The following is an 11,552-nucleotide window of genomic DNA, read 5'->3' on the forward strand; positions in this document are numbered from 1 at the left end:
TTTTTTAAGGAGAAATAAATATCACATTTTTTTTTCTTTAAAAAAAAATTATTTTCCAACTTTACTAACAAAAGGAAAGAAAATTTATGTAAAAGAAACAATAACAAATGCTTCAGTTACTGTTTATTTTGTTTATTTTCAATTTTTATAATTGAATTTTTTTAGCCATCTATATCTTATTATTAATAACACTAGACTCATCTATTTGAGTTTTATCATTTTGTGTACTATAATACTTTCATATAAATTTTTACACTCTCTAAAATACCTTTATCTTTTATTTAAATAATTTTAAATTTAAAAACACAAATTAGTTAAAAGAGTAATTTATTATTTTAAAAAAGTTCCTAAGTTTTAGGTTTTTTCTTTTATCTTCTCCCATTTGAATTATCACTTTTATTTTAAATTCAAATTTTTAAACTTTTATCAACTCTCATATAAAGAAAAATTCTAAAAATTATGACACATCTCAGTATTTTTATATCACTTTTAAACATTATAATAGTTCTAAATAAATTTAAGTGTTGTTTCTAGTATTACATAAAAATGATTATGTGTATTCACTATTTATTAAAAAAATATTAAATAGGAAAAAGTTATTTTTATAAAATTGGTGTAATATGTTTTTATTGTTAATTATTTTCTACCAGATATTATTATCTTTCTTAAAACTAATTTAAAATTTCTTTAAATTACTTGGGCTAAAAAAGACTATCTTATGCAGTCCATGAATAATCTTACCACAATTATGTCTTTTGGTAAAATCTAAAATGTTGGCTATAATTTTTATTTACTTTATTTCACATTTTATATACTACCAGTGCAGCCAAGTTAATTTTTAATTTGATAATAGCATTCGATTTTTTCTATTATGAAATTATTAAATTAGTACACTTCGGGGAAAAAAAACTTAAAGACTTTATGTATTATTTTATTTTATTTTTTATTGTTTTCATTTCTTTGTTCTCTTGTTAGTATTAAAAGGAAATTTAAAATAAATAAAAAAATGTTCAATTTTATCTATTACTTTATATTCTTTGATGTGAAGAAAAAATGACTTTGACTCACCCCATTAAAGATCGAGCACAAATCACCGGATTTACAATCCATAATTGTAATCCGAGAAATTTCTAATCCAAACATACTTTCACCCTTTCCCAATTGGGTCGAACCCAAATCCACCTAACCCCACTTGTTTGCCAAGTCTAAGATTTAGGCCAATAAAATTAGGATTTTCTAGCTCCAATAAGGGGTACTCATATTGAAAACCCAAGTAGTGAGGAAATCTTAACCCTATTTAGAGTTTGCTGCAAAGCACTTGCATCAACTTGTGCAAAAAAATTTATTTATTTTAACATAAGAATACTTACTTTTTTCTTTTTTACGTACTCACTTTTTAGATATAAATTTCTCTTGTTTTTAAAGTGTTTTTCTTTCTTCACACACAATAACTTCTTAAGATATGTAAAAAAAAGAATAAAAAATTAAATGCAAAATAAATATTGTCAATTTAAATTTATAGTCATTGTAAGTAACAATAGTGTATTTTTATACAACTTTACATAGTCTGATGTTGAGCTTGGTTGGCTAAAATGTGGTCATTTTTCTATTATACAAGCCCAGATGCGAGTGCACCGTTAGCTACCACCCTAAACTTAGAAATCTGTGTGTGTGTGGTGATATTTGTAGTACGTAATTTTTGGGGTCCTCGACTCCTCATTGTTGGTAGCCCTCTCCTGAGTTTCCAACAAGCCCACGTAGTAGGTTTACCATATGTTAGAGACGGGTATCATCTACTTTCTATTAAGTTTTGTATGTTGAAATACTAATTTTTGTGTCATAATTTCCTCATTTATTCGTTGGCAAATCCATTCAATCAGTAAACCCCCGCAAAACACAATCGTCCTGCACGCACGAGCAGTGTGTGTAAAACATGTTTCCACTACTTTGGTACAAGTCTAAAATCCAGTATCGACAACAGATATTATATATAAGAGCCGGAGTTTATAATTGGAAATTTTAGACAAATTAAGTTTCATATATATGGATCATGATTTGGCTATTACAAACCCTTCATTTAATCGAACAATCCTTCCTCTTGAACTTTTTCTTAACACTTTCATGAAAGCCAAATCATAAAGAAACACACGGAAAGCTGTTTTAAAAGAGCAAATCAAGTGAAACAAAAACTAAGAAATAATAATACGTACGGGTACATTTACCCTTGTGGTGGAGACTGGAGAGGGTACTGGGTTTATAAGATACTTAAATATTTAATACTACTCCTGATGGCCATGCCTTTCCGTGTATCGCAACTATTGATAATTCTTGTCGACCTTAATCAAATCACATTATGCTACAACCTTGTGAAATTATTGAAGTCCCTACGCTTAGCGCTGCATCCAATACGTGAAGTGCTGTCATCACCCACCCCCCCGGCCGCGGAAACTGTACGGAGTCAAACAATATATGGAACAATTTCATTAGGAAATCAAGTGCAGATCTCTTTGTTATTATCTTAAGTATATTGAATATTTGAAAATTTACATTGTAGTTAACCGTTAATTTTGCTTGAAAATGATTTAGAAGTTACTACGGTTATTATACGACTCCAGAATCGATTTGTGTTTGTACGTGCACCTGATTCTTTTAGATACAGCCATTGGATGTGCCAACAATCATAATGGTTTTTTCCTAACTACTCTTTGGAGACCTTGCATATGATTTCTTTTGAAAAAAAAAAAATATTATTATTAAAATAAAATGCACAACACGGTATAACCGTATAAGATGCAAAGTTACATTATATATCTTAACTTTTAAAAACTTACACTATGTGTGCATTTTGCGTAATGGCAGCGGGGAGAGTTTTGCGCTTTTTCCCTGGGTCCCGTGTACTGTTCACGGACCAGCTAGTACGGAAAAACGCAACATTAACTTTAAAAGTGGGTCTCACTGGCATTATTTATAGTTTAAAAATTATTTTACTACAGTATTTTCAGCAATAAGTTTTCAGTTTTCATTAATAAACGATATCTAAATAGACCTTGTATCTCCTAAGAATTTGACTAAATTGAAATATTTGGTGAAGAAAGTAAGTGATACCACACCCTCATTGAGTAAACACCCTAATCAAAAATTTCTTTTTCGTTTTAATTGTAGGGGTGAGTTTTTTTAAAAGAACCACACCAAAGATTCTAACCGAGCCATATGGTATATGAATTGAAATTCACTGAATTTGAACCTACAAGAATAGAACGGTCTACTATCTAGGTTTTAGAACAATACATGGGTTAATCGGAGGCACCTAAAAGGATTATTCAGTAGAAAGAACTTTGGAGATGGACTGCAGAGTATTGAGATTCTGGAAGGAATTCATAGGTTTTGTTTTTACTTTTTAGTAGGAATTAGTGATCAGTTCCTTATAAAGTGTGGGAACCTAACGTGCATGTCATACTCTCAGGTTTGGTTGAACTTCATTATGATTTTTTTTATTATATATTTTAAAATATGGACAATTTACATTTTATACCTAATAATATTCTTACAAAATTTTTTAAAGAGTTAACAAAATATAAAAATGACTATTAATAGTATTTAAATTATATATATAGGAATTATATTATGTATCTTATTGTATATCTTTAAATGTATCCATGTAAATGCATGAGGTTACAAGCTAGTTCAAAGTATAATAATTGACAAGATGATGAATTACCATATGGGAGTAGTTTTGGACCAAACATCCTTTGGGACAGGTGCTAGTTTAGGGACTTGTTGGAGGCCAGGGCAAATTGGCATTGTGTAGGAGTGATTAAAGACTGCCAAACCCACCCAGTGAAACAAGGCCTAAACCCACCCAATAACTAATTAGGTTAAATGTGTATAGATTTAATCGTACATAAGAATTAGTTTGATCTTAATTGGGTACCTAATTAGACTATGACCCAAGTATAATTTACCCAATAGCCTTAACTCTCTCTCTCTCTCTCTCTTTCTCTCTTCATTTTTCTCTATTCAAACCCAAAAAATAACCATAATGAATATTGTGTCAAAATTGAGTTGAAAACTCGAGGTACAAGTCACTGATTTTAGATTGTATGGGCAAAATGACATTGATTTGTTGAAATTTATGATTCACTAGGAAGACAAGCTACAAGTTTTCGATCCATGGATTTGTGGTTCATATTTGTATTGAGATGATTTCTTCTTCTTCTTCAACTTTTTGAGTTGTAGTTGTGGTAATTTGCGCTAGGGTTTGAGTTTTTGGGCTATGGATATGGTGATTTGTTTCTATATGGTTGGTGAGAAAGTGCGAGAGAGTGACAAAAACTTGATTTTCTTTTGGTGAGTTGTATATGTTTAGTTGATGAGAAAGTGATAGAAAGGGAAAGGAAATTTTGATTTTTTTGTGTGGTTTGCATCGGTTTGGCTTTATGGAAAGTGAGTGAAATATATATGAAAGATTTTTTTTATATAGTTTTTGTTTGGTTGAGAAGAAACAAAGAAAATGTGAAAGAAACTGTTGTTGGGAAAGTTGAAATTCTTTTATGCATTCTCCCTTTTATTGAATTAAAAAAATTATTTTATATACTAATACACAAATATATATATATATATATATGTATGTATGTATGTATGTATGTATAGGGTAATTGGGTGGGTTGGGTTTTATTTTCAATAATTGAGTTGGGTTGGGTATAGGTATGTATTATTTGGTTAAATGGATGTTTATATACCTAGCCCATTTATGATCCACCTAACCCCTGTCTGTTCCTTGCATATTATTTTTTTCTTGAATTTACTTACTTAATTCAAGGGCAAAAAAAAAAAAAAAAAAAAAAAAAAAAAGCTTAGAATTCAAGGGGCTATCAACAGTGCATGAAGAAGTGAAATTATTATTAGAGGGAGAAATTAAAAGACAAAGAAACTTACTAATCCGGGAGGTGCATTTGCGTCAGCATTCGGTATAACTAGTGCCTGCAATAGATGATAAAATAAAAATAAAAAAAAAATAAAAAAAAAGCACGGTTTTAAAGATCGGAAAAACTGCGAAGATTTGTGTAATTCGACTTAGCCAATACGTTCGGGTTGTTTGATTTAGTTTTGACCTGTCCAAGTATACAGGTTTTTATTTTTAATACCCATAACAATCTTTGAGAGTTAATTCGATCAATCAGTCATGATAAATAAAAATTAAAAAATTAAAAAAAAAAACTTAAGTTTTTTTATTTTTATTTTTATAGTTGATTTGACATTAGAAATATTCATAGTCGATTACATCTAGAGTTGATGAATACTTTTATCATTATTTTCATCTACATTATGAAAAATAAAAAAAGTAAAGCTATTCATATATAATTTTGTTTATTTAGAAGCCTCAAAATAGTTGTTGGCTGTCTTTTCTATATTTCAATAATATGGGTGCATTTCCTAACCTGATTCAGATTTGGTGCACCAGGAGGAAGTCCTCTCTTGGAGCGCAACAACACGTAGCTATCTAAGAAGGAGACGTGGGGGTGGTCGTGCTTCCGTTGGCTATAGCAATCAGTACAGAGATCATAGGTGTGGGGAGCATTGTCAAAGCATGCAACGCATGTGAAATGGAGTCCCAATTGGCACACTCCACAGCAATTGCACCACACACCCCGGGTTTTCATGATGTAGTACAATGTGAGGACTTCCCAGAAATCCAAGCTACCATCCTGGTTGCGATCCAAACAACGGAAAAAGTTATGATCTGGAAAATTGTAGCCGGCTTGACTGAAGAACTGGACGAACTCATCGAAGGAGACTCGATCATTTCCATCTCTATCCATTGATTTGAAGAAATTCCAAGCTTTTTCCCGAAGATCCTGATCGCCAATATTGTTATAATAAGCTGCAGCGGCCCTGTGTAACTCGGAAATTTGCGGGGCTAATTCGCCCATTGCAGAGTCCACTGAGCAGCTAGCTTTAGGAGTTTCTTTTTTGGTAAGTGACTGCAAGTCTTTTGGCAAAGCTCCATGAGTTGAATTTATACTACCATATTTACATACACACGCCAAAGTCACCATCATAACATGTTCATGAATTTTATTCTATTTTATGAAAAATCGGGTTCATAAAATTGAAATGCTTTTTTTTTTTTTTTCCCTGTTTACCCATGGTATAAGCCTATAATAAGGTCGTCTCTCTCTCTTCATAAATTATTATGTCTACTATTTTTGCCAAAGTCCAATTGAAAGCGCGATTCTTTGTTGTATCTGAGAAAACAAATTCCTCGCAATTGTATCGATCAGAACTTGTTAATGTTTTACCAGTTTCCAAGTCCAAATTTACAGCAGCATGAACAGCTTTTCTTTCACGCACGGACGGCTAACACTAGCAGACAACATTGGTCCACAGGACCTGGTCAAGTAAAATGATAGGAGGAATTAAGTTTCGGTGAGTGAAAGAAAAGCTCTTCAGTCTAATAATGGACTTGGACTCTACCACAGGACCAGGTCAAGTAAAATGATAGGAGGAATTAAGTCACGGTGCGTGAAAGAAAAGCTCTTCAGTCTAATAGTAGACTTGGACTCGACTACAAAAGTAAGCCGGCGACATTATTGAAACGCGGTTTGAACGGTAGTTGGCAGCAATAGCAGAAAAAATTGCAAGTTATGACATAATTTAAAAAATTAAAAAAAATAAAGTAATGGCAACGGGTCGTGTTCGGATCAGGTTTTTTCATTCCTGTACCTGACCCACGGCCTGAACCCAGCCTGTTTATTAAATAGATTTTTTCCAAGGGCCCAGACCTGTCCCACCAGGTCTTGCGGGCCCCGTTAGGCCCTGCCAGATTTGGGCCCAATCCACGGCCCAAATCGTGGCCCAACCAAAAAAAAAAAAAAAATTTTAAATTGAAGCCCAATTTTATTTTTCCCATACTAATCTAGCACCTAAACACCTCCAATTTTTGTACTTGAAAATTTTCAAGTAAATCTACAGTTGAAAAAAAAAAAAGTTTTCCCCTTGCTTCTTCATGTTAAGCGATAAAGATTCATCACCAAAAATACCATTAATAAAAGCATAAAAACGAAAATCAACATTCAGATACAGGGCAGATCTGCTAAGGCAGTTTCACAAAAGTATAAAAACAAAAATGAATATTCATTCCAGTGGGAAGACTAACAATTAGCATAACTAGAATTGATATGTACTTTGGTTGAGATCCATAGTTTAAGTAGAAAACACCAACCAAAAAATTGAAACAAACATCTTAGAGACTCAGATTGAAAATTTTCAGTCTCTGAAAATTTCTTTTTTTTTTTTTTTTTAGAAGAAAAGTATAGAACAGAGGCGGTGAGATCTTGGGCTGGTGATGAGATTAAGGGTGAGTGAGAGCTTGATCTGCAGTGGTGAATGCTTGGACCGGTAGTGAGAGCCTGAGAACTTAGGTCGGCGGTGCTTGAGAGGGAGTGAGATTGAGAGTGAGTGAGATCGTCCGTGTGAGCTGTGTGAGATTGAAAGTGAGTGAGGCACTGAGGCTGAGGCGGTTGTGTTTGTGTGAGCTGAAGAAGAGTAAGGGAGCTGAAGAAATGAGCAAGAGATTAGGGTTTAGAACTATATATATATATAAGAGGGTATGTAAGTAATTTTATATATAAACGGGTCAGGTCTGGGTTCGGATCAGGTTTTGATAAAACCCGAACCTGATTCAGGTTTTTTTTTTCAAAAACCCATACCCAACCCTATTCTTTATCGGGCTGGGTAAAATCCAACCCATTAGGGTCGGGCTGGGCCGGGTACCAGCAGGGCGGGCCCAAATTGCCATGCCTAAAAAGAAAGCATTTCAATTTTATGAAAGTCTAGTTCCAAATGGGCTGTAGTATACTATAAATTCAACACAAAAATTTGCCTCCTCTCTCAAGTCCTCACCTCCCTGTAAAAAAGCCTTAAAAAACTAGAGCATCGTACTCATCAAAGGCCTTGACATGGCTATGGAAGAGTTACAAATGGCCGCTACAGCTTATTATAAAATTAGTAATAGGGATCTTCAGAATAAAGCGTGGGACTTCTTCAATTCCATGGATTCGAATGGAAATGGTTGAGTGATCAGCTACGGTGAGTTCATTGTTGGAAATAAAACAAAATACTAATGGGTCTTTTCTCACTTACTCTCACAAATACACATTATTTAGTGTATAGAAGAAACACACACAAATTAAACACAGAGAGAGAGAGAGAGAGAGAGAGAGAGAGAGAGAGAGAGATAGATAGATAGAAGTTAGAAACTTTTGTTAGGTTCTAAAAATTTAGAACAGTTGGCATGCAAGACGTGAACACAAACATGTCTAGATATAGATCTTAGAGTCTATAAGGTATATTATATAATGCTCAATGGTGCTACAAGTCAGAATACAAGAATAAGGAACCTATAGGTTCAGGAATTCAAAACTGTCTTGCTTGACTGATCGAGAGAATAGATTTGACCAATCGAGATGCATTTCTGCAAATTTTAATTTCGGCCCAACAGCTCATTAAGTGATTAGGATTTTAGATCTAATTCTCCTAGTATTTAAAGAAAAACCTAAGGCACATTTTGAAGACTTTGGAAGTACTCTTTTGAGATCTAAAAGGTACTGTACATTCTTCTTTCAAAGTCACTACTAGAAATTATTCTCATACCATTAGAATTGGTAGATCTGAAATTGTTGCAACAAGATCATATATAGTTGATGATTCAAAAATTTGAGTGGGATCTCAAAGTCATAAATGGGGGTGTCTGTGTGCAACAAATTCAGATAGAAGAGTCCGTGGACTTGGAGTTGCGTGTGGTCACATGAGTAAGTACTACAAGAGGTAGCTTTAGATTTAGGGAAAAATCTATTGTAAAACTTCCATTCTATTTAGTGAATTTGTTGCCTTGTGGATTGTTTAGATTAAATTCTCTCCAGATTTTTTACCTTGAAACTAGACAGTTTCATTAGTTTTCATGGGTCATTATATCACTTGTCTTCTTTACTTTTCTGCACTTAGTGATATGATTGTTTGTGTTTAACCTAGATCTGAATAACAAATCTAAGTATCAACTTGGTTAATTAATTAGGCTAAATGAGGGTGTTTGTGTGCAACAAATTCAGATATAAGAGTTTGTGGACTCAGAGTTGTGTGTGGTCACGTGAGTAAATACTACAAGAGGTAGCTTTAGATTTAGGGAAAAATCTATTGTAAAACTTTTATTCTATTTAGTGAATTTTTTGCTTTATGGATGGTTTAGGTTAAATCCTCACTGCGTTTTTACCTTAAAATTGAATGGTTTCATTGATTTTCATGGGTTATCATATCAATTGTCTTCTTTACTTTTCTACACTTAGTGATATGATTGTTTGTGTTTAACCTAGATCTGAATAATAAACCTAAGTATCTACTTGGTTAATTAATTAGGCTAAACAATCTTAGTATACAGGGGTCTAAACGAATAAACAAGTGGTATCAGAGTGGGTTAGCTCTTGATTAGGTGGTCTTACCTAGAGTTGATCCTTGATCTTTGCTATCATGGATAATTTTAAGTGTCTTACTACTTTTGGCTGTGATGATTTGAATAAAAAAGACACTAATGTTTATGTTGATCTTATTGATGCCTATGAAACTCTTCGTAAGGAATTATCTAAATCTTTGAAAATTGCTAAGAAATTCAAGGAAAAGTTAAAATTGGTTAATTTTGAAAAAGAGGAATTGATTGTGAGATTAGATGAATCTAATAAAAAGAATGAATTTTTGAGAAACCAATTTTCCTCTCAAGATGAAAAGTTTGGAACAAAAGTTAGCAGAGTCTGAAACTAAACTTGAAAATTTGTCTAATACCAAACTTGATGTTGATAACAGATTTGTTTCTATTCCTCTTAAGCCTAAAGCTAACAAAGTTTATGTTCCCCCTTTTAAGAGGAATCATAAAGAAAAAACTTATGTTGCTAGGTTAGACAAAGGTAAAAGTTCTGATTTAGACGCTAAAGTTTATAAACCTATGTCTAAACCTTTTGGTCAATTGTAGAATAAATCTGTTTTTGTGCCTACCCGTCACCTTTGTATTGTTGTTGGTTACATTAGACCAAATTGTTCTTTGTTGAGGCATGAACCAAAACTTGAGACTAGATTTGCTTCTAGGAATACTGATGTTCCTAAATTTATTCATGTTTGTCACTTTTGTGGTGTCCGTGATCACATTTGTCCTAATTATCATAAATTGAAATTTAAGCATTTTGTGTTTCAATCTAGGATATATGATGATATTTCTCTTGCCATAAGTCTTGATAAATTGTTTCATATGCTTTTGAAAAATTTAAGTTTTTGTGGTGTTGTTGGTCACATTAGACCAAATTGTTCTTTGTTGAGGCATGAACCAAAACTTGAGACTAGATCTACTTCTAGGAATACTGATGTTCACATTAGACCAAATTGTTCTTTATTGAGGCATGAACCAAAACTTGAGACTAGATCTCCTTCTAGAAATACTGATATTCCTAAATTTGTTTCTATTTGTCACTTTTGTGGTGTTCGTGGTCACATTTGTCCTAATTGTCATAAATTGAAATTTAAGCATTCTATGTTTCAGTCTAGGATATGTGATAATATTTCTCCTACCATAGGTCTTGATAAATTGTTTCATACACTTTTGAAAAATTTAAGCTTGTTGGTGTAAACACCCTATTTCGTTTCTCAATTATAATGCATACCTTTTGTGCATGCGTCCCCCCAATGATGAATTGATTGAATGATGTGCATAGCTCTCTGATTTCTCTCTCATTTTATGCGTGTTTATTTTATTTTTAAATCCATTTTTTAATTTATAATTTTAACTGTTAGTCTTTATTTTAAGTGCATTTGAAGCAGCAATTTTTAATCCATGCATGCTTGTCATTTTTCACCCATTTTCCACAAAATCCTCAATTTTTGAAAGTTATATCCAAAAACATCCAGCTTTGTCCCACGAGCTCCTTTTGTTAATTTAACTTAAAAACAATAGCATTTTATTTCAAATATATTGGCAAACCCAATTTTAGTGGTCAACAAGAAAAAGACAAAACAAAACAGAATGGTGAGACATACATTGTGTGTATAGTGGACAGACACCTCAAGCACTAAGCAGGTCTAGTGTGCCCTAATCTGCACCATTTTGTCATGGTTGTCATTACACTATTCCACGGGTACAGTAGGGTGAATGCAAACAAAAACAAATAGTGGGGTGGATTTTGAATTGGAAAACAAAGAGGGGAGACCATATAAGGACTGGAGAGAGTCTAAAACAAGTGGAAGAAGGACGAAAAAAAAAAGAAGGTGAAGGAAAAAAAAAAAAAACTAGAGAGAACGGAGGAAAAAGATGGAGACTCCATTTTCGTTTGATTTCACAATTAAGATACACCTGTCTTTTTTCATCTCCTAAAATCATTTTCACTACATTTCTTTGCATTTAATTTTCCAAAGCCTAGAATCAAAGAACAAAAACATTGAGAGAGAGATTGAAATTTCTTGGGAGAAAATCCAATCTTGAAGGGGGATGAATCCAGTCATCCATTATTAATAACCAA

The 11,552-nt window shown here is 32.8% G+C and overlaps 1 protein-coding gene across 1 annotated transcript; it reads right to left on the bottom strand.

Annotated features, from left to right (window-relative positions):
• Positions 1-2,010: 2,010 nt before the first annotated feature.
• Positions 2,011-5,991, bottom strand: LOC111996520 (uncharacterized). Its single transcript, XM_024028506.2, has 3 exons — positions 5,439-5,991; positions 4,936-4,980; positions 2,011-2,448 (listed from the first exon to the last, which is right to left on the bottom strand). Exons 1-3 carry the CDS (start codon positions 5,928-5,930, stop codon positions 2,347-2,349), a joined length of 639 nt encoding a protein of 212 aa, XP_023884274.1. The 5' UTR covers positions 5,931-5,991; the 3' UTR covers positions 2,011-2,346.
• Positions 5,992-11,552: the final 5,561 nt, after the last annotated feature.

Source organism: Quercus suber, unplaced genomic scaffold, assembly GCF_002906115.3.
Source record: "Quercus suber isolate HL8 unplaced genomic scaffold, Cork oak 2.0 scaffold_89, whole genome shotgun sequence".
Classification (NCBI taxonomy): domain Eukaryota; kingdom Viridiplantae; phylum Streptophyta; class Magnoliopsida; order Fagales; family Fagaceae; genus Quercus; species Quercus suber.